The sequence below is a fragment of the Physella acuta genome, unplaced genomic scaffold (assembly GCF_028476545.2).
Source record: "Physella acuta isolate Inbredline_101_S28 unplaced genomic scaffold, ASM2847654v3 ptg000768l, whole genome shotgun sequence".
In the NCBI taxonomy this organism is placed as follows: Eukaryota; Metazoa; Mollusca; class Gastropoda; family Physidae; genus Physella; species Physella acuta.
Window position 1 is genome coordinate 226925 of NW_026732286.1, and position 23909 is coordinate 250833.

Here is a 23909-nt window from a genome sequence, read left to right on the forward strand (position 1 = left end):
CATAAACTTAATAAATGGTTTAACATGGAAACCTCAAATCTTGAGATCAAAATATTGCCACTATAAGAGGTTATTAAATGTTTATTGTATTTTGAATAATAATAAAAGAAAAAATAAAACGGGAAAAATTAAGACACAAATAAAATATTTAATATGGCAAGGTAAACTTAATTAGCTAGCAAATTGTTTTTAAAACAAAAATGTAAAAAATATCCATATTGGTATTAGATCAGGTACAGTGCAGAAAAAATCTATTAACGTTTTTCTTGTCTTCTTAAGTATGGGTAGGCGGAGCAAAATGGTTCTGTTGACCTAGGCTAGTTGATGGCTGCTGTTGGGTCCTTGCACGCATTTGTTGTTGTTGCTGTTGTCGCTGGAGGCTGTCATCATACGATTTGACAGTTAAAGATGTCCGAGGTCCTGTGTTCCAAGTTACTCCATTCTCATCTACAACACTGGCTTCAACCTGCAATATTCAGGAATTTTAAAATTATTTTTGGGTGCTTCAAGAACTTTAACATATAGTCCTGATTATCTTGTTCTCAGGATCATGTTCATCTATCCTTGATGGGTTCATGCTGACTACCCATTTATTTGAAACATTACCTCTACCACAAGGACTATCAGGCCTGAAAGAAAACTACTTAGCTTCTGTAACCCTAATTTGCCTTAGTTATTAGAAAATATACCCTGAAACAAAAACTGAACAACCAGGTTTACCATACAAGATTAATTTCTAAGATAACTTATATTGTTGGCCCACCAAGAAACTAACCTTGGCAACATGGATCCCCAAAACAGGAAATGGTAAAACAAAGCTGGTACTAAAGTAATCATTGTGTGGGTTCACTGTTTGACTCAAATGGACGCTGGTTGTTTCATTTGCCTGAAAAGTGTATGTGAAAAAAATATATCTCAGAATATACATTATAAACACAAATCTTCATAAAACAATTGGTACTTTTTTTAAAAAAATAATGAAAAAACAATTTCAAAGGAATTTTTATTTTTTCTTCTTTCTTAATTTTAGTGTGGGAAGGGATCCCCTCGAACACAAGTATACGTGTCAACTGGTTATGCTCCGTTGACTCCAATTTCAGCCTGCTTTTCTTTTTGGATTTGCTTCCATAGCCTTTGTCCAGCCAAGAACATACTACAAGGCAGCAGTTGTTTGATTTTGGAGTTGTCACTCCTAGAAGAGTTGCTGTCCCCAGCTAACGAGCCTCATCTGCCCGAGGGTTCAAACTCGAGACTTTTCTGTTTAGCAACCAAGAGCTTTACCGACTTGACCACGCCGACCCTTAATTTTTATATTATTTTATAAATTTTAATTGCACTTAAAATTACAATTTGCCAGATTAAGGGTAATACTGCTAAACTGAATTAATTCAAAAGAATCCTTTAAAAGGAATACATTTCAAATTCCTCATGTGACACACCCTTTCAACTATTTCAGAGCTACAAAAAAAATTACTTTTGCATTGGTGTTGACCACACTACTTCTGCTAGTGAGATTTGTACTGACTGAGATGGTCACTGATGTGACTTGTCTGAACAGCGCCGGCCGTTCACCTCGCTGGACCACACCCTCAACCTTCAAGGAAAGGTGTGTGTCAGCCCGCAGGGTAATAGGCTCCTGGTTGGGACTTTGTTGCGGTGACACTGCCAGCTGTGGTACAGAAGAAAAACACATTTTGTCACTAAATCACATGGGGTTGTACTAACACATACTCATTTTTGGTGTCCCATTCCCATAGACACACACTCAAAAACACACCCTTGTTTTTGGGTCCATTTGCACACTTATACAACATAAACATACCCTCCTTTTTGGTACATTCTCATACAGATATAGCATAAACATACAGATTTTTTAAATGTCAATTTGTGAATACACACACAAACCTCGCTAATTTTTGGTTTCCATTCGCACATACAGATATACTACTGTATAATCATTTTTTGAGTTAAGCATACACAAAATATTAATTTTTTTTCAGGCACACATACCCACAATACAGGTTTGCGACACAAATTTAATTGTTATCTTAGTTTTTACAAAGCAAAATGTTATAACCAAAACTGCATAACCATAGCTTTATTAGCTTGTGTTGATATTTAGTGTCTAAATGCTCCACTGGCTGACCAAAAGTTTAGTATTTTTAACATTTAAAACTTTGGCTAGACATTCTGATGGCTAAATCAAAATCACAATTAACTATTGCATTTTGATTGCTTGGTTTACCAAACATGTGGCTGGATATTCTTATGGCTAACCAAAGATTACCTTCACAACTGTGTTTTGCATGGTCTGGAAGAAAAATCTTGGAAAACTTGGGGATGCTCTTACAAATCCTTCTACTGATGTGGATAATATGTCCATCAACTGCAGGGAGAGAAAACTTATCATACTTAACTTTGTTTCAATAGTTATTTAGACAAAAACACTGTAAAGCTTGTTTAAACTAAAGCAAAATGAAATTGCTCCAAGGTAAATTAAGGTATTTCAAGTATTTTTTTCTAACAAGCAGTGAGTTTTAAAAAAATATATTAACAGAAAGTTAAAATTGGTTTTTAGAAATGGGCAATTTTTATGCCTTCTCACAAAGATTTCTCTGAAGAAATGTCCCAAATTTGAATTTTTCATGTTTATTTACATCTAGTTTTTTTTTAATAAGATAACTTTTTTTTCAGTTATAAGTTGTTTTTTTTTAACTGCCAAAAACCCAAATATTTTATTCTTCAAGAAATTATACCTAAGTTGAAACAACTGCCAAAATTAACAAATATTTAATTTTTTTCAGTTTTTAATAAAGGAATCAAGAAAGTTTTTCTACATTAGCATCATAAAAAGACCATGTAAAAGAATACACATTACCAAATTAGTTTTTCTTCTTTTCATTTTTTCTTATTATTAAACTCACTATTAAGCATAAATCCAATCAACACGAAAACAGTTTTTTGTGTGTTAAAGTGTGATATAAAGCATTGTAAAGCCCGCACCTTGTATGAAATAACAGCAGGCAAGTTGTTCTCTGGTAGCAGCCTGTCCATGGCACTGGAAATGTCACGCATGATGTTGAGGGTGGCACTAACACCGGAGGTTTGAACCCCAGCTTCATTCTTTTTTGATGGGGTCAGGAATTGTCTGTCCCCAAAATTACACTGCCTACAGTGTAAAAAAAAAAAACCCAGAAAAAATAGAAAATAGATGTATAAAGAGGAAATAAAATGTATAAACATAAAAAAATTTAATTCACAGAAACTAAGTTTAAGTTGTTTTCTAGTATTTTCAGCTATACATTTAGTATTGTATAACAGTAAAAATAGTATTTTTGTGAAATGAATGGCATTGGAATAAAGCAACCTCTAATATTGCCATTCCTAAGATCAACCACAGTTTTCATGTATCCTTACCCTGTTTGAATAGTTGAGATGATTGTTGTAATAACAGACTTCATACAGTTACAGCATTGCTGAATTCTGGGTCACTGGTCAAGGAACCAATCAAACATGCTTACTAACAAATTTATTTTTACACAATGTAGCTTTAAACTTTGCTGTCATTAAAAATTCTGAATCTGAAGAATGTTTTCTGAAATTTGAAAAAAAAAAAATGTACAGATCAAGTAATGGTAAATTCTTTTAATAACCCAAAGTAACCATAAAGGATACACATTTATGTTGAGCAATGAGGCTGGATCAGCATCAAATGCAGATCTGTAAAGGTTAGAGGCTAATGTGCTAGCCTCTTTGTACTCATTCAGGCATTTCTGTAGCTGGTAAAATAAAAATTGTACAGGAGTTAAAAAATTTAATTGGCCTAAGTGGCAACACTTATTTGATAAAAAAATTTCTTGAAATTTGTACAAGTCTTAGTTTTATGAGTAGTACATAATAAAAAGCTTGAGCAAGTTAAAACACATTTTTAGAAACAGTCTGTTTAGCAATTTAAATAGTTTAAAATTTTATTTTCTAATTAAATAACACAAGTTCAGAAACTCTTAGCATGCCAAGTTGTTTAAATATTTTTAAATTTAATTTTCCAAACTTAAAACCAGTGAGAAGTCAGAACTGAATTGAAAAATTAATCTATTTAATTAAAAGCCTCACCTGGATGACCACCTGTGCCCATCTTGTTCCTTCTTGACCATTTGTCGCAGCCAAAGCTGTTGATATAGCAGGCGCAGGTTTGGCAGAGAAAGATGAGCGTGACAGCAAGAGCAGGTGATGAGCCTGGAGGACTTGCATGCGCAGGTTCACATAGTCGCTGGCAAACTCTAGAGGGTAAGTTGGTGTGCTTGCCGCCTGTAAATTCAGTTAAGAATTTATTGCTGATTTAAGCATAAAACTTTAACTAGCTTTCCGATACTTTATTCTGACTTTCTTGTAACATGGTACAGATAAAAAAAAACCCCAGCAATTAAACTTCAACGTAAAGCTTTTAAAGTATGTCTTCTCCACTGGCATAGGGCTGACCACACTATCCCTTCATCACAGAAACAGGAGAACTCTACTTCACTTGCCCCATAGGCTGTCAGGTCAAAAAGGGAACTTTGCCTTTTTACTTCATCATTGGAGAACTTCAACTATTTTATTCACTTGCTAAACAAACAAAATATTTCACTTGCTCTTTATTTAAACGTTAAAAATCCAGCACTAATCATTTCCAGAGATTGTTTTTTTATTATTGCAATGTAACTGTGTGCTGTGCTAATGAAAACAGTTGAGATGTGTACTAATTTTATTTATTTATTTTTCACAACTTACCAAGGATTTTAAGCTCTATAACTGAGGTGTGTAGTGAGTATAAATTTGTTTGAATTTTTGTGGTGGAAAATTCTGACAAAGTTCTGTTTCATTTGACACCCAAAAATTTTATTACGTTATTAACAATGACTAAAATGGCCTCTCACCTACCATCTCATGCTCAAACTGTACTTGAAAGTTATGTGACTTTATGCTCATATTATACTTGAATGGTAACTATGAATGAATGAGTTATGTGACCTGAGACCTTATATTTGAATGTTAACTATGACTGAACGAGTTATGTGACCTGATGTTCATATGGTATAAAACCCTGATGGCCTCACCTTCAATGTGACGTGACTTTTGACATACATCTGCAGGGCATCTGTGATGCAGGCTGACAGATCAGAGTTGTCACTCTTTGCTTGCTTGATGTGATTCTCTGCAGCACATGAATGTTGCAGGCCCAGCAGCCAGTAGTGGGCATTTTCTGTCACCACCTATAAGACATGATTTTTAAGTATTTACTTGAATTAAATTTATTCTACTGTAAAAATAGCAATAAATGACTTTTTGCCCAATTCTCAAATGATTTTCAGTATTGCAATGTACAGTAATAGGTGCAAATTGACCCAACCTGTGCTGGTTCTTCTCATTTAAAAATAAAAAGTTACATAAACTGCCAAATAAAACATCATACAGCTGTAAGCAGTGTTTCTTCCAGACTTTTTTCTCCGGTGGGGGTGGGGGTTGGGGAAGGTGGGGGGGGGGGGGGGGCACTAAAATTTTCAGGGGGGGGGGGTATAGCTTGAACTAAAATATGAGAAATTCTTAAATGTGCTAATTTGAATAAACCAAGCTAAATTTTCCGGAACAAAAAATTCTTTAAAAAAAAATCTAGTTTTTAAACAAGTATATATTATTCTTTTTTAAAACATTCAAAGTAAGCTTCTTTATTACAGTTCATCTCCCCCCCCATCCCCAACACATTCTTCGAAGTCTCAACATAACTTGTACCAATGCAATGTTTTACCTTAAGGTTTAAAGACTTGAGGATGGCATATGCCACTTGGTACTGACAGTACCGCATGGCTTGTCGAGCTACTTTGTATGCGATCCAGGGGTTGGCTTGGTTGATACACGCCATCACCTGGCCAAAGATTGGGGCACTCATAGGCTTCTGGCAACCAGCTTGAAACAACAGCGTGCACATATGGACCTAAAACAACAATAAGTGTGTTACATGTAAAATACAGTGAAATGGTTTGTGTTTTAGTTAGTTTTTGAGGACGGTTGACATATTGTAGTATAGTAAATAAAGTCCTTTTTTTTTATTTAGCTGTGGTATATATGGTGATTGTATAGCCAGCACACAAGGGTTAAATGAACTGGGATGCCCTAATGGTTAATGTTTTAGTTAGTTCTTGAGGACGGTTGACATAGTAGTATAGTAAATAAAGTACTTTTTTATTTAGCTGTGGTATATATGGTGATTGTATAGCCAGCCCACAAGAGTTAATGAATTGGGATGTCCTACGGTGACTGCCAGGGTCCCTGGTGTAACTATAAAATAGCCACAACCTACTGGCCAGCAGACACGATTTAGAATAGCCACCAGATATGCCAAAGTCGCACCTATCTTTAATATTTTTTAATGTCTGAGTATTCTCAGTACCTGAACATGTGAGACCTCCCTCGTCCCATGGCTGATTGTTGTGGTCAGACTGGCTAAAATCTGTGGGGAGACAAAATCTAATGCCGCTGGACATTCGGAACCAATGGCTGCCAGGCACTCACACAGGTGGAGTTGGCTGGTTTCTGTCAAATGTTTGGTAAACATGGAGCAGCACATTAACAATGACTTCAAAATAAATGTATGTTAAAAACAGTATGTAAATATATGTCAAGAAATAAATTGAAACGTTTTTTCCAAGAATTTCAATCAAATCGTGATTATCAACAATAATAGATTTCTAGCTCTTTAAACATACACTTTCAATTAGATCACTTATCTAGACACTAAAAACCGATTCTAAAAATTTGGGTGGAAGATAACAAGCTTTATAGATTAGATTCAGCAGTTATCAAATTGACTCTCAGATGCTCCTAACTAACTTGTAAAAGTGCGCACTATTTGGTCACTGACATAAAAATGGGGCGGGGGGGGGGGGGGGGGGGGGGGAAGAGAAGAGGGAATGTATTAAGCTTTCTACTAGATTAAATCAAATAAATCAGCAACTCTACCTTCAGATGTCCCTAACAAACTTGTCAAAGTCTGGACTATTTTGTCACTGACATAACATTTGGGGGAATGTATTAAGCTTTCTACTAGATTAAATCAAATAAATCAGCAACTCTACCTTCAGATGTCCCTAACAAACTTGTCAAAGTCTGGACTATTTTGTCACTGACATAACATTTGGGGGAATGTATTAAGCTTTCTACTAGATTAAATCAAAAAAATCAGCAACTCTACCTTCAGATGTCCCTAACAAACTTGTCAAAGTCTGGACTATTTTGTCACTGACATAACATTTGGGGGAATGTATTAAGCTTTCTACTAGATTAAATCAAATAAATCAGCAACTCTACCTTCAGATGTCCCTAACAAACTTGTCAAAGTCTGGACTATTTTGTCACTGACATAACATTTGGGGGAATGTATTAAGCTTTCTACTAGATTAAATCAAATAAATCAGCAACTCTACCTTCAGATGTCCCTAACAAACTTGTCAAAGTCTGGACTATTTTGTCACTGACATAACATTTGGGGGAATGTATTAAGCTTTCTACTAGATTAAATCAAATAAATCAGCAACTCTACCTTCAGATGTCCCTAACAAACTTGTCAAAGTCTGGACTATTTTGTCACTGACATCAGGGTAGCTGTGACACACATCCACCGCACATTTCAGGACAATCTTTAGGTAGACCAGATTTTTTCTCTCCAAGTCACTAGCCAGTAGAATGATTAGGGTCTGGATGGCACCAACAGCTTCAGCTGTTAAATCTCCAGGTATACCTACAATGAGTTCAAGAAAACACATTTCCGTTTACATAGATTTTATATAACGATATATAATTGGTTGTTATTTTTTAGAAGGAAACTTTATTTTTTTAGTTCAAGCAGAAGTTATCAGCATATGCCATTTGCATAATTAAATTTGTTTGGGTGTTATTTCTGGCTACATAAAGTAAAGAAGTGAAGAATCACTCGTAAACCTGCTTCTTAATAATAATTCAGAAGAAATAGTTTTTACTTCAGGGTGCTGATTATTCTAGAGGGTGAATATATTATCACAAGGTAACAAAATTTACATTTAAACTTGGCCAGGTAAGTGAGAAGCTGGATGGCTTGAGTTGCCAGATCGGTACTGGAGTGGTAGCAGAACTCTCGACAAACATCAAGGACAGCTGTATCTAGATAAAAGAAAACATAAATTGATTAAACTGTCTAAAAATAGAACACTTTCTGTAAATAACAGTAGAAATAGATAACGAGTATTCTCAAATGCACATTACATTGAGTGGTCATTTTTAAGAAAAAAAAATACTATTTTTGACAAAAATACTTTAGACACACAAAATGTGAAAAAGATAGGATTTAAGTTTGAGCTTCTCAAGTTACATGGCTATATTGAAGTCAGCATCTATGTACTTTTATTATTACTTATTTCCCCTGAAATAAGAACTATAATAATAAGTAATGAATGTGACAATTTTGGTGAGTCTGAACCATCAGTAAAATGTAGGTTGTTGAAAAAGCTGAGCACAATAAATGAAACAAACCTGAAGGAAGTGTCACAAGGGTTACAGCCACATTCCCAAAGACAGCATTTAACACACGCACAGCCTTGACTTTTAGATGAGAAGAAGTTGTTTGAAGTGCAAACTTAGCCACTTCCTGCAATTTAATAAAGTTCATTTTTTATTCAAAATTATACCAAAAGTATTTTTCAAGAATTTGAAGCTATTATTTATTAAACTGGTGGGACGGAGTGGTCTAGCGGTAGAGAGCTGGACTGCTAACCCGTTAGTCTCGAGTTCGAATCTGAGTTCAAGTCAGTAGACCGTCCCTGAGTCCACCCAACTCTGATGGGTACCTAACTCCTGTTAGGGAAAGTAAAGGTGACTGGGCATAGTGCTGACCACACTATCTCTTCATATGCCGAGGTCACAGAAACAAGTGAACTCTACTTCACTTGCCCCATAGACCGTCAGGTTTGAAAGGGAAACTTTTATTTATTGAACTGACTAATTTGCATATCTGACCTAAATCTAAGAACAGGATAATCCCAGATTACTTTGTAATTGAACAGCATTTCAAAGCTTTCGAGTTTTATATTAATTTAAAACACCATCAACATTATAAAACATCAACATGCTACATCATCATTATTTTTCCTTTTGGTTCCTTATGGGACATAGGGTCTCTGTCAAAGCTTTCCACTCCCCATGGTCTCCTGCCACTCTTTTCAGCTATTCCCAATTCCAACTTCTCCTTTTGGCCTCCTGTCTTGCTGGGTTGACCTTGCGTCTTGTCAGCGTCAATTCTTAAGCATGTGCCCAATCCATACCCATTTCCTCTTCATGATTTTCTATAAAACTACTACATAATAATCTGCAGACAACATACTGGCTAAATGTATAGGACAGAGCTGGATAAAGCTGAAAAGAGTGGCAGAAGACTGTGAAGAGCTTCAATGGAGGTCCAAATTGACAAGCCAACACATGGCGTACCATTATTGTTTTATTTTCTACTTTTCAGTAATTCATAATTTGTGAATTCGACACTACCAATGCTGTGACTGAAAATATTTTGCTTTAAAACTCTATCAGTAGCTTGTGAAGGACGATTATTCTCACCCCCCCCCCCCCATGAAAGCAGCTGTCAGCTTACAGACAACAATGAAAAGATCAAGCAGAACTTGTTATCTCCCCTTAGTTTCAAATAGTTTTAAAACTATTAATTATCTGCCCCTAATAGCCGTCAATAATTCAACTCGGCTCTACAATTGTAAACATTCTGCATGAACCACAGCTCACCAAACTGGTGGGGGTGATAGCGATATGGTCTGTTGCGCATCCCTGGGGAGCAAGGGAGGGGGCAGGAGGAGGGTTAGAGAGTCTGCATGCGTGGTGGTGGTGTCCCGCATGGTTGGGTGACATACAGAATTATATATATAGATAATATAAAAAATGTATGTGTAAAAAGTCTACCTCTAAGTTTGGAGCAGTCCACAAGTAAGCTGCTCTGACAGCTAAAAGTTTCAAGTTATCCAAACAAACAGCTTTGATAACATTTCTCGGGTCAGAGGTCAGATAGGACAGAAGTCTCAAGACCTGGTCTTGTAGGTTGAGCAGTGTTTTTATGGTTAGCTGTGTCAGTGTTTGAAGGGTTAGAACAACAAACTTCCTGGCTGGGTAGCTCGTCAACACAGACTGGCATAAGTCAATAGCCTAGACATGTAAATAAAATAAAATATACATCATCTTGACATGACACACAGTAGGTACTATGTTTTCAAAGCTTATTTTGAGTAGTCAAACTTTAGTGTCATGAAGATTTTCATTATTTGTCCTGAATTTATAATACATCGATATTTACAAAATTAACAAGACATTTAAAAAGGAAAATGCATTTCAAAACACGATTTCATCATTAGCATATTTTGAGACAAACTTAACTTATATCAAAACTATTAGAAATTCTTGCAACCATGTGAATTTATTCAAATTTTTTGCTGTATTTTTACAATGAAAACAATACATACACAAATCAAAACTCCAACATTAAAAAAACAAAAAATAATTTTATGATCAGGGAGAAGGAAAGACAAACACATTTGAATAAGTTGTCAAACCTTTGTGGCTGTTTCTGTGTCATGATGCATATGCTGCAGTATGGGAATGAGGCGCAGTTTCATCTCCGTGGGTGTTGACAGACCAGCAATCATGGCACCAATTTTACTGCAAACACTGGCAGCAAACATCCTAGGACAGAAGATTGTATTAAAGTGATCAGCTCTATGTGAAAGCTAGAATTCCACTAGTGGCAAAAAGACTCTCAAATTAATTCTGGAGAGGAGAATTTGAAACAAACACCAAGCTGGGTCTTACAACCAGAATGGACCAGGACAGAAACTTGATAAGTTGAAGCAAACACAGCTAAGATGGGTCACTTTTTGTTTTCTAATGCAATTGTTAGTCTGAAAGAAAGTTGCTTACTTTGATTTTTCTGAGAACTTTTCTGCAGCAAATATTGCAGCCTCCACCTCAACGGCATTATGGGAATCAAGGCAAAGGATAATGCTGTGGTGAACATTCTTCTTTTCTGAAATAATGCTGGCAACACTACCAAGTGTTCTGAAAAGTTTTCAGGAAAATATTTTTCAAAACCATACATTCATTACATACTAAAAATATGTGTGTAACGTGTAGCTTACAAAGAGAATTTTTTTCATTTAAAAAAATGTATCTGCTGTGATGTGATTTATTAAATAATATAAGCTATGTATAGAATGTTTTGTTTATTTCCTTTAACTTTGATCTTTTTGGTCTTGAGGTTTTACATGTGTGACCAATATATTAATTGATCACCCAGTAATAATAATGAAATGCAGTATTACCTTAGAGTTATGGCCCTTGCTACTGGATCATTGCTGTGTATAACTCCAAATATTCTTCTAGTGAATTCATCAACACTAAAAATTTTATCTAGATGCTTTTCACTCTGCTGTGTGACTCGCAATATACATAGGCGTATAAAATTATTCCTGAAAGAAAAATATGCAAAGTTTAATTTTTAGAATTATTTTATTGCACATAGCTATTCATTTTAATCTCATATTTTTATTCATTAGAAAAACCAAACCAAATATAAGCCACTTGATTATGGATAAATATTCTAATAAGCTTGAAAATAACAGTGCCTTACCCCACACGAAAAACATCAGCAATTTTCAGCATAGCAGAGTTAATTAGAATTGGGAAAGGGTATTTTTCAAACAATCTTGGAAATTTTACCACAGCTTCACATTGTATACCAATCTGGCCTGAGCGCAAAGCTGAAAAATATTATTTTAAATATTAAAATTCAAAGAGTAAAGAAAGAGTACTGGTAGTGTCAAAAGGAGAACATTTGTGAGGGAAGAAGGGGTGCAAGCTGCACTGGTTGACACCATTGTGGAAGGTGATACCAAATCCAAATATTGCACGGTAATCTATCGTTTTGGGTACGTAAAATCGCCCGCGGCTATTAATGTACGAAAACGTTACCTCATTATCAAGGCTGTAATAGAAGTATATTGTGATATGTTTGTGTCAAATATTATAGATAAATGAATAATAAACCTAAATCAATGGCTAAATATATCAATATAGGCCAGAAATTAACTTTAAACAGCAGTGTCTGCAAGCAAGATTTGCTATATAAACAGCAGCCATTTGTAAAATAGAGTGACTTCCGCCTGAATCTTGCGCTATAAGTCTATAAAAATAAAACTTTAACAAGATGGCTGTTATAGTAAATGAGCATGGTTGGATCTGTTGGAAACATCGCTGGTGTTCATTTATTAGTGAAAAGTTTTAATTCAATTGTTTAAAAACTGGTACATAAATGAAACAAGGAAACATTTTTGTATTTTTCAAAACATAAATCCTCCTCAAAATGTGAAATAATTATTAAAATGTAAGGAGTCGCCTGTTTTTCACATTACTAGTCGCGGGCGATTTTACGTACCTAAAACGATAAATTACCATGTTTTTTTCAGTTAAAAACTAGGCCGATTCTAGCCGGCATGCGATACGCATGCGCAATGGAGAGAAACTACGACTTGCCTTTACGGCGATGTTGTCGATGGTACTGCGCATGCGTGTGTTTACAACCGCAGAACCTTAACACCAACCCTAATCCTATCCTTAACCCTATCCCTAATCCTATCCCTAACCCTATCCCTAATTCTAGCCCTAACCCTAGCCATTGGTCACTGTGCATGCGCAGAGCTATCTTTTGCCGACTAAGTGGAGACGTTGGGGAGAAAAATCTTCCGAGTAGACACTTCGTAAAAACTAATTAGTTAAATAAAAATTAAACAATTCTTTATCATCTAGCTAATTCACTGTTCAAGAGCATTTCCAAACTTCATAAATTAATACTTAAATAATAAATTAGGTCTCTAAGCAAATTTCTTAATACAACACCCCCTTCCCTTCCCTCCCCTTCCTAATCCTATCTCTTCGTTTGACCCACAAAGCTACGTTTACTGTTGTCTACACTTAGTAGATTCTAGAAATCTAGTAGTCTACACTCTACACTATTAGTTTGGTTTGATTTTAGAGAATTACTAGAATCTTTATAAATTTGCGCAAATGAAACCTTTATCTAGCTCGGTCAATGCCGAATTAGCGTCTTGTTCTTGTTCAAAAGAGACGTTGGAAAGCTGCTTAGACTGTATGGAAGCTGCCATTTTAAATCTTCAATCTGAAAAACAACAAACATCAAAATGAAAACGGAATGAGTGTAGGCCTAGAACTATTCTAGTTACTAAAAATAACTACAAGTCTAAATATAGATTAGAAGAGATCTATAAAATATAGATCTAAATGTAATACGTAACCGTTACATAAAATAAGACGTAAAAGATTCTTTAAATAGATAAGAGACCTTTAATAAACTGCTTTTAACACGATAAAATTAAACTATATTATTATTAATCTTGATAAATGTTAAATGCTAAAATAAGCATGGGTGAATGCCCATGAATAGTCACATGACATAAAAAATGGTTGATGATCCAAAATGTTTCTTAGCTTTGTTAACAGGACTTTCTCGTCGATATTATCACGGACACACGGAGTTAACAGATGATGTCCTTAAAGAGGAAATTTATCCTAATGCATCTCAAGATGATTTTAATCGTCTTAATTCCAGAATAGCGGGTTTATTAAAAGTAAGTTGAAGAAGTCCACCAAACAAAATGAACCGAAATTGAAAAAAAATATCGCAGTGCAGTGACACCTCCCACTTTTTTCAATATAGTAGATAAGTAGATACTAGATAGATCTAGATCTATTTTAGTTAGTTGTGAGTTTTGCTTGTTAGAAGTTAGCCTTACTATTAAGAATACATGTTTTGAAAATGCTTTACCATCTTGACTTTAAAAATAAAATTTATTCTAGGTCCTAGTAATTTAGTAGGCCTATGACCTATGAATATGATTATTTAATATTTATAGTTTATATTATAGTATATAGTATATAGTATATACTAGTAGTAGTATATACTATAGGCCTATATATTATGATATATAAATTTAGGCCTTGCTAATTCATTAGAGAGGGGATGGAGTGGTCAAGCAGTAGAGAGTTGGACTGCTAACTTGCAAGTCTCGAGTTTGAACCCGGGTTCAATTCAGTAGACCATCCCTGAGTCCACCCAACTCTGATGGGTACCTAACTCGCATTAGGGAAAGTAAAGGCGGCTGGGCATAGTGCTGACCACACTATCTCTTCATATGCCGAGGTCACAGAAACAAGTGAACTCTACTTCACTTGCCCTATAGACCGTCAGGTTTGAAAAGGGAACTTTACTCTTAATTCATTAGAGAGGAGAAATCACAGTCCACCCAGCTTTGATAAGAAACTTATTCTGCTGGGCATGGTGCTTCTTCACTATTAGCTAACTAGTATTGCTCTTTCAATTAAAATCCTCAGAATATGTTGCCTCTCATTGCAGTTTTTTATTTAAAAAATTGAGCAATACCTGAAGTAGGCCTACTGTTAGGGGTATTATTATTAAAGTATATTTCCATGCAAATACTGAAGCTGATGTTTTGCTTAGATAATGTTGGTACCCATTAACAATAGGCTGTTGCTCGTAATTTTTAAACTCCACTAATTTCAAATAAAATTATACCACAAAAAAACAGTATTTTTTTCCCTACACATTGATACCAATTTTGTGTCTCTAGCTTAATTAGGAGCTAAGATATGGCCTTTTAAAAATTTGTGGGCGTGGCTAAAACAGCTTAGACCTTCGTCATTCAAGTCAATGTTACATAAACAAAAAAGTTGGCACCGATGGTTTTTTCATTGCATCATCACGGATTCGCATTTTTCGAAAAATTAAAAAATTATAATTTTATTGCATCATCCGGGATTCGCATTTTTTTTAAACTAAAAAATTATAATCAAGCTTAAAGCCTAAGTTATACTGGACTGGATATGATTGACTGAGTAATTTAATGCCATTCATGATTCATATATTATTATTGACTTATTACTCCGTGTAAAAAAATTAATGTAGGTTTAAAATAAACTAGATCTAGTTATTGTAAATCGATTTATTAATATTTAATACTGTTACTACTATTACATAATAGAAATGCATAAGCACATATTACTTCACAAGTTCTTTAATGTACTTGTAATGAACGATATTACTTGGGTAGATGAAGTAGAGTAGACCTACACACACACCACATGGAAAATGGAAGTAGCAACTGGTTGCCTTTACGATACCTTCTCAACCCCCCCCCCCCCCTTGATATTCAGTGTCTATATCAGGAGGCCATAATAAAATTATCGAACAAAATAAAAAGAAAACAGCTGTCAAAGTGTGTACCAGTGTTTATTACTACTGAACTATGCATACTGACATTTCAATGTTTGCTAAAAGAAATATAAATTATTAAAATACAGTAATCAGATTACCACATGAATTTTAATTTTGTCTAATAAAATAGAAACATTTAGGAGAATGGCAAAGTAAAAAAAAAAATTTTTTGCAATAATTTAAAAATATGTTTATAAGAGCAAAGAAATAAATTACATAGTGACAACCTAAATTTAGCCCTTGTATAATCTACGATCAACACAGTACTGTAAAACAGTTACATAATCAAGAAATTAGCCTCTTCTCATTACGATCCCTCTTAAGAAGAAAAGTAGTATTAATTATCAAGGAATAAACATTAAAATATTGGTTTAAAGTATAATTACTAGTAGATCTAGATCTAACCCATTTATTGAATGTATGCTGGAAAAAAAATAGGTGACGAAAAATTTCTTGCACCACTTTAGTCTCTTTAGTGTTAAAACAATTTTCTAAAGTATCAATTATAATTAATCTTTAGATACAATTAGCACATCTAAGGAAAAGAAGCACATTGACTACTGATTCTAGTATTATCTAGCTGATTTCAATTACCCTGAAAAATAAGTTTAGTAATTAATTAAAATGTAATTTTTTTTTTTTACACTATGAACACTAAACTTAATTATAAACATTGCTAGTATTAGTTTTCAAAATAAGTTTACAATTCACAGCAATCATTTTTTCAGTAACAATTTACAAAAACACTAATGTTTAAAAAATAAAGTTCATTTTTATACTAAAAATGAAAGAAGTACTCTGAAATTCTGATTAGCTATTATTCAGAAAGAAAAACAAGATTCCTATAAAGTCAACCACCAGTGATTCTGCCCGACGACTGAAATCCTCAGCATTATCCTCATCCTCTGCCCAGTAGCTTATGGTGTAAAGAGCTGACTTTTGTTTTGTTGCTGGCAGTCTTTTAATAGTCCTTCCACTGTATTGCGACACACCCTGATCACCTTGCTCCCACCAGCTGAACACCAATCAGATTTCCCATCAGATACCTCTCCAGCTGCCGCACCAAGAAAGGCTCAGTAGAAGTCAACAACGCTTCCATGACTTTAAGAAACAGAGTACATTTGATCGCCACATTGCGTTCTTGTAAATGAGCTTTATCAAAGGACCAGAAATTAACTTCCCAATCAGCCTGAGTGCTTGCAGCGCTGTATGAGAACCCCAGGCTTCTTGAGATCTGCAAGCAGTTGAATGTAGATTTTAGTTATGTCCCAGCAGCTACATCATTCTCTTTAAGATGAGCCTTGAATAAAGCTGGATCTCCATGAAAACTGTACCTGAAAAGAGAAGGGCAAATGGAATTAGAATTTAGCAGACCATTTCACAAAATATATATCTAGCACAACATATTGCAAACTTTATAAAATAAATAGAAACATTAGAAATAAATTCAGTCTCCATACTTACTGAATGTACTTCCACCTGAGACATGGGTTGAACATAGAAAGGGCTGTACACAAGTTCCACCAACCTATTCCCAGTCACAAGCCTGTTCTCCTCAGCCGCTTTATCTCAGCCATCAAGTTTCTGATTACATTAGCAATCCTTCTTACACCTTGTTGGTCTTGCCTATAAGCAAATAAGATGTACAAAGAAAACAAACTGACCCAAGTTCTAGGCACACAAGTCTAGAATTAAATTAATATTAATAAAATTATCAAGTACTAAAATTGTCCTTAATAGGCCTAATTATGGATATTTACATAGGCCTACATTAATTTAAATATATAGGCCTACTTGATGGAGAATTATACCTGCACTAGTCTAAATCTATTCTTAACCATTTAACAATGTCTCACTATTTTTACAAGATCTATATCTAGACTAGTACTTGTATGACCTAATCAAACATAATGATTAAATGATTGTGTTCATCTACTAAATGTACTGAATTAAAATAAATAGGCTAATTAATGAATTGATATAGGCCTAGTCCTACTTAATACTTAATGCAGAATTAGATGAACACTTATATAATTATATAATTAATTAACTTATCTAGATTCTAGATCTAGGTCTAAATCTAGAATCTAGATCTATATCAAAATTATTAATTAACTAGCACCTTTTATTTCTTACTAGAATCTAGATTAGTGTAGGCCCTATTAGCCTATAGATAGATTAAATTAGATCTAGAATTAAACTAGATCTAGGCCTAAAGCTAGATTATTTTTTACTAGATTCTAGATCAATAGAGCTAGTAATCTGGATTCGTTTTTCTAAATCCAGAATCACTGAGAATCTATTAGGCTATCTATCTTATTAATAATATCATCTAGATCTAGATCTATTCTAGGTCTATTTAGTATTTACTACTATAATATAATAATAGAGTCTAAATTTTCTATTTTCTAGAGTCTAGATCTAGAAATCTAGATCAAAATTTAAGTCAACTTGTGTAAAAATCTTAAAATTAAATTAATGTTAGACCTAATTGTCCTAATCAACCGTAATAATTTATTAAATGTAATGTAGGCTACTTAAACTAAATTATTATATAGTAATACTAATAGTAATCAAGTAATGCGATATTTTAATAATGTAAGAATCACAGGAAATTTGGCGCGAAATTAAGGCTCTATCGCGGTGAGCCTTCCTAGGCTTGCGGACCATTGAAATCGTAATTTAATAGGTTAATTTTAGAAGACCTAATTATTAGTCTAGTCAACATTTGGGCTTGTCAATGTAAATATTAAGTACCTTATTATTTATAGATTCTTACCTTATATTTCAGCACATTGCTCCTCTGTAAGATAATAAACGAGATCCAAAAATTAAAATAGGCTTGGAATCTAAATCCTCTTGAGGTTAAAACAAAGATGCGCACGGCGACATGCGTAGATCAGGTGTGCTGTGGTTTCGCCTTAAGCGACATGGCCTTAATTACCAATGGGCAACCGGAAACATGGAATTTAGGTTCAAGGTACAGCCATGATTACCATGGCAACAAAGGTCACGGCGCAAGCTGCGCAACTCGCTATTAACAAAGCTAAATATATTTTGATATCATTGCAGAATATGGTATCAGCTGACATGGACATGACTCAGCTAGAAGCATTCCTTTCTGCCCAGATAAGAAAGAAGGAGGGTGGTCTTTCTGAAGAGCAAGCTGCTGCTCTTAGGAAATTCTGGAAAGCTAACAAGGCTAAAATTCACGATAGCATAGTCTCACAAACCATGTGGGGAAACACTCTGCAGAAAGTGTCCTGGCGTGTGGATTTGAAATCTCAGTCACGTAACCTTGAACAAATAAATATTCCAACTGCTATCATGGAGATTCATTTAGCAGACAATTTAAATAAATCAAAGGTAACTATCAATTTTTTATTTTGCTTGCTTCCACTTTTGTTGAGGTAAAATTAAGTTTATGAATACAGATTTGTAAAAAAATATTTTGTTTTGAATAATTTTTTTAAAAACTAGGCTGTAATTGTTGTTTACCACTAAATACAGGTTTATCATATTTTATATCCTCATACTGGTGGATAGCATATGACTGCTAACTCCAAATCCAGAGTTCAAATCTGGGTTCAAGTCAGTAGAACATCCAAGAGTCCACCCAGCTCTGATGGGTACCTAACTCATGTTAAGGAAAATAAAAGCTACTAGGCATAGTGCTGACCATACTTTCCCTTCGTATAGTTAGATCACAGAATCAGATGAACTGAAGTTCACTTACCCCATTGGCCATGAGATTCAAAAAGGAAAAAGACTATACTGACATATATGTCATAACTCCCAGGGGTATGAGTCAAAAAAAAATTTCTAGCTAAAATTGGCAACAATATTTTTTCATTCCCTGCTAACCACATTAACAAAGTCCTAAGTTTTGGTCAGAGTCAGAGACACCCACACAAATTAAAATGAAGTTGATTTTTCTGGAGACCATAATACTTAGGTATCATCCATTAATTTTAAAGGGGAGATAACACGAGTTAGTCTGCCTTCTAACCAAATACTGTGATGCCTGTTGATGTAAAAATACAAAACTTTGCATTTTTAAAGAATCGTTCAATCAATCATTCCTTAAACCTTAATGGGGCACAATAATTGATTTTCTCTTAATTTTCTGGCTGGATATATGATGGATATGTATATGAGTATACATTTCATATATGTGTATGTATATGCATGTATATAAATCTACATAATTTTAAAATTCATTCTGCAGTTTATTTATTTTCAGGGACCAGAAGTTGTGAGATTTGAAATGAATGAAAACAAGGTCAACGATATGCTGAAAAATATGCATGAAATAGAAGAGGAAATAAACAAACTTGCCAAAAAATAGACAATGAAAAATAAATTATATATATTAATTTTATGTTACTGTGTTATTTTTTCAACATGCTTTGCATTATACAATTTGCTATGTACTTAAATGTTTAATAAGGGACGTGCAGCAACTCTAACCAGGGACAGTAACTCAAGACTTGCAGATCAGCAGTCGAGAGCTGTACCATCCCGTCCCAGTATACTATATGCTCACTTCATTTTAAACATCCTCAGTCCTTTGTCTCAGTGGCGTAGCTAAGGGAGAGTAGATGGGGCGGCCGCCCCGGCGTCGACCTATGGGGATGCCCAAAATCGATGGAAAAGAGTTTAAAAGGTTATTTTAATCTAGGATATTGAAATATACCCATTCAAAGTTAAGAAAGTAAATTGCCACGTGGCTTTACATACTAATTTAACTGTTTCGACATCAAATGAATGGGACCAAAATAAAAACCTTAACCGGAAAGTGACTGTTAAAAGTACCACTAGCCTTTCCACCCATTTACTTATCATTTGGATCCGCCTATGTATGTCAAGCTTAACATTAAAAAGATACCAATGGTAGTACGACACACATCATTTATCGAACGTCTAGACCTTTGTAATAATTGCTCATTTCAAAATTTTCTTGCTAAGGAATTTTAATTAGAAGATTAATTAACTAATTTGCAAATAACGAAGTGGCCATTTTAGGTAGGTTATAATTATAATGTGACGTAGTGGACGGCTATTATAGCCAGGTTCACTAGTGACATAGTAGACGGTCGTCATTGCTAGTTTTAACAGTGACGTAGAAGACGGCCGATATTTCTAGTTTAAAAATGCCGTAATGGACGGTCTTTACAACTATAGGATTGGTGGACGACTGTTAAAGCTATCTAAGAATTCAGTGAAATATTAAACAAGGGATTCATGAGTTTTGTAATAATTAGCGTTGCTTCTAAATCTTTGAAAATATTTGTTTTGTCAGATGCGCAATAACAGTAAAACCTCCATTTGTTGTAATAAACTATTATTTAATCAATTCCAGTGCAGTGTTATTATTAAATTTCATTATTTTTCATAACTTAACTATAACTTAACATAACTATAACTTAACTTACAGCTACATTTGCTAAGCAGCAAGTGAGCATTAAAAATAAACCAGTGGCGTCGTTAGGTCGGGTGTCACCCGGAGCGACACTTACTTCGTGATGTCACCCCTCCTCAAGAAACAAAGTTTATATATATATATATATATATATATATATATATATATATATATATATATATATATATATATATATATATATATATATATATATATATATATATATATGTGTGTGTGTGTGTGTGTGTCGGCCTACATAAACATATAATTTCAATATATATGCCACATACGGCCACGGGTACATGTACGTGTGTGTGTGCTTTAATCACTGCAGACTTAGTAGTAAGGATGTTTATCTAAAGTCTGTAATACAGTCTTTATAGTTAGCACGTTTACGTCATGGTGTCAACACCCACCCTCTTGTAATAATTGTCGATTTGCACTTAAAAGACTATTTAACTTTAATTTAATCAATATCTAATGGATCTGGATAAATTAAGGCATTTTTCTTCTGTACATTTTGCAATTATTTGGCTTGGTGTCACCCCCCCCCCCCTAAATGGTGTCGCCCAGTGCGGTTCGCACCCCCCGCCCCGCCCTCGCTACGCCTCTGATATAAACTAGTTTATTGCTAGAAATAACGTTATGTTAAGGTGTTCCCTTTCAATCCAGTTTGTGATATAAATGAAATAACTAGCATTCCTGTGTAATTAAAGCAATAGGATTTATAGTCTTATAGAGATTGAGCTTTACTTACAACAAAATGAGTTTCCTGTCTAATCCTTGTTTGATTAAATCCAGACGCAAATATTTTTCTGGCGAATAAAATATTCATACTTGATTCACGAGCAAATACAAACACACACATACCTCAATCTTGCACTTACGCAATCAGACACTTGCAATCAAACACAAATACAAACGAACACACATCCTCGGCCAATAAATTATTTCGCAGAAACTTTCCTTGGGGCATATGCCTACTCAACAATTCCCAAAGTTACATTGCGAGCTGATGAAAGGTGTAGTAATGCATAATAAGGGAAAAAAAAAAACACGCACCCATAGACATTCTTTCATTTTTATATAAATAGGGGGGGGGGAAGGGGGGGGGGGAGATTTCCCAACAAATTATAGCTCTCAAAGTGACGATCCAAGTATTTCTGTTTGGTTTAATAATAGAAGATTATTCTCCAATGGATGGTTTATTTCTAGCAAGCTTTTTCTCTGGTCACACAACTCGTCTTTTTGTGGGTTTGTAACTCACCTCTACTTATTTTTTATGAGTTCACTTTTTAGATTAGGGGGGTCCTTCATCGACGACACCATATTCCGATGGAGGGTGGAACAGTGGCGTATGCAGAGGGGGTGCAAGCATTTTTAGGGGAAAGTATACGCCTTTTTCGGAAAATAAAAAATTTAAACAGAAAAGTAAGTGTAAGTAACTTGAATATTGAAGCTGAAATTGCTGGTCTTTAACTAACCCGGGAAACTTAGCTAAACTATATATAGGGGGAGGAGTGGAAAGTGAGGGTGAGGATAATCGTCCTTCACGATAGTGTTTTAAAGCAAAATATTTTCAGTTACAGCATATTGTCGAATTCACAAATTATGAATTACTGAAAAATAGGAATTAAACTGAATAGCGGCGTATATTACCAGAGTTTCTTCCAGGCATCTCTTCGGGGGGGGGGGGGGGGGAAGGGGGGCGAAGACACCCGAAAAAATTCTACTGCCCCCCCCCCCCGAACGAAATGAAATTTATATAATTTATATAGAAAATATATACTTTTAACAGTGTCCGCCCCCCCCCCCCGAAGAAAGTCTACCGCCCCCCCCCCCGCCTTCGGGCCCCCCCCCCGGAGAAAAAAGTCTGGAAGAAACACTATATATTACGTCGTGATTCAGCTCGTTTAATTAATATATTTTGACAATGGAACCCTGCGCTGTATACGTCTACATCTAATGTGAATTCCTGCCAAGTTTCACTGTTGATGAATGAAAACTCGAAGAGTCTATAGACTAAAAGTAACAACTCCTCCCCCTTTTTAAAAAAAAAAAAAGGTGAAAGCCTCCACCTAATCGGCACGTCGAGGGGGGGGGGGGTAAATTGCAATTAACTCGGCAACGTCTTCAACGCTATTGAAATCGAACTTCAACAGTTTAGAGGCTGATTCAATTGCGAAAATAATGATATAAGATATGTTAATATAAACACCATAAAAGCATGCAAAAAAAAGGTGTTCAACATGCAGGGGGTAGAGAAAAGCCTATATTGTCCGATTTTCTCGTCAGCGGCATTGCCTTAGCTAGTGTGTGTAAAGTGAGCAGTATTTTTGTTATACACACACAGTATTTCCGCGTTCTTTCAGAGGCGTAGCGACCCTTCCCGGCGCCCGGGGACATACTTTCAATTTGGCGCCCCCTTGGGAGCAAATTTTCGATTTGCACCCCCCTCGAACTTTTCATTTGCACCCCCCCCCCTCAAACTTTCGATTTGCACCCCCCCTCAAACTTTCAATTTGGCGCCCCCCCTCTAAGGTCGGCGCCCGGGGACATATGTCCCCCCCCCGCCCCCCCCTCGCTACTGCGTTCTTTAAAAGACGTTACTCATATAGTTCTGTGTTAATTGTAGGCTAATCGAACTTGAATACCAACTAAACCTAGATTATATGCCTACTCAACGTTGACAGAGTCCAGCAGATATATAAAAAGAAATCGATGGTTTAAGAAACATTGGGATGACAACTAAAAAATAAGTAATCTCAGAGTGGGGATAAAAATCGCCAAAACAAAAGTCACCATCAATGAACCTATAAGGAGCTGTTTTACAATGGATAAGGGGTCATCCATAAATGACGTCACGCTTTTTTTGACGATTTTTACCTCCCCTCCGTCATACGTCGTCACAAAATGTCAGACCCCCCCCCCCCATAAAATGACGTCACACCTCAGCCTCCACCCCCCCCCCCCCCTCAAAATTGCAGTTGAATTTTTTTTTTAAACATCGATATTTTTCCAAAATCTTGTCTGAAATATGTCAAAATATAGTATTTTAATTAATTCCTATTATAATTTATTAAAACTGTTTTTTAAAACGCTAAATAACGTCTAAAATTC

The 23909-nt window shown here is 35.0% G+C and overlaps 2 protein-coding genes and 1 long non-coding RNA gene across 3 annotated transcripts; 1 reads left to right on the forward strand and 2 right to left on the reverse strand.

Annotated features, from left to right (window-relative positions):
- Nucleotides 1-126: 126 nt before the first annotated feature.
- On the reverse strand, nt 127-13280 carry LOC131950498 (integrator complex subunit 7). The gene is made up of 20 exons (XM_059312692.1): nt 13130-13280; nt 11690-11819; nt 11382-11528; nt 10981-11118; nt 10617-10746; nt 9973-10212; nt 8542-8656; nt 8071-8172; nt 7577-7774; nt 6428-6570; nt 5786-5971; nt 5097-5252; nt 4114-4308; nt 3676-3779; nt 3418-3483; nt 3004-3169; nt 2288-2386; nt 1475-1669; nt 776-886; nt 127-466 (listed from the first exon to the last, which is right to left on the reverse strand). The coding sequence occupies exons 1-20, from the start codon at nt 13218-13220 to the stop codon at nt 275-277; spliced, it is 2904 nt and encodes a 967-aa protein (XP_059168675.1). The 5' UTR covers nt 13221-13280; the 3' UTR covers nt 127-274.
- A 124-nt stretch (nt 13281-13404) lies between these two features.
- LOC131950499 (COMM domain-containing protein 1) lies at nt 13405-19748 on the forward strand. The gene is made up of 3 exons (XM_059312693.1): nt 13405-13703; nt 18440-18733; nt 19611-19748. Exons 1-3 carry the CDS (start codon nt 13536-13538, stop codon nt 19713-19715), a joined length of 567 nt encoding a protein of 188 aa, XP_059168676.1. The 5' UTR covers nt 13405-13535; the 3' UTR covers nt 19716-19748.
- Nucleotides 15364-18382, reverse strand: LOC131950500 (uncharacterized). The gene is made up of 3 exons (XR_009388317.1): nt 18147-18382; nt 16832-16993; nt 15364-16701 (listed from the first exon to the last, which is right to left on the reverse strand). It is a non-coding gene; the product is annotated as an uncharacterized LOC131950500 (long non-coding RNA).
- Nucleotides 19749-23909: the final 4161 nt, after the last annotated feature.

What these genes read in the sequence shown, in the direction of transcription:
- LOC131950498 (XM_059312692.1), bottom strand. Translation starts at nt 13,220, where the DNA reads ATGGCAGCTTCCATACAGTCTAAGCAGCTTTCCAACGTCTCTTTTGAA. An exon ending in GGGAGGTCTCACATGTTCAG is followed by an intron (nt 5,972 to 6,427) that starts GTACTGAGAATA and finishes TTGTTGTTTTAG; the next exon opens with GTCCATATGTGCACGCTGTT. An exon ending in TGGGGATCCATGTTGCCAAG is followed by an intron (nt 467 to 775) that starts GTTAGTTTCTTG and finishes TGAATATTGCAG; the next exon opens with GTTGAAGCCAGTGTTGTAGA.
- LOC131950499 (XM_059312693.1), top strand. Translation starts at nt 13,536, where the DNA reads ATGGTTGATGATCCAAAATGTTTCTTAGCTTTGTTAACAGGACTTTCT. An exon ending in GAATAGCGGGTTTATTAAAA is followed by an intron (nt 13,704 to 18,439) that starts GTAAGTTGAAGA and finishes ATATCATTGCAG; the next exon opens with AATATGGTATCAGCTGACAT. An exon ending in ACAATTTAAATAAATCAAAG is followed by an intron (nt 18,734 to 19,610) that starts GTAACTATCAAT and finishes ATTTATTTTCAG; the next exon opens with GGACCAGAAGTTGTGAGATT.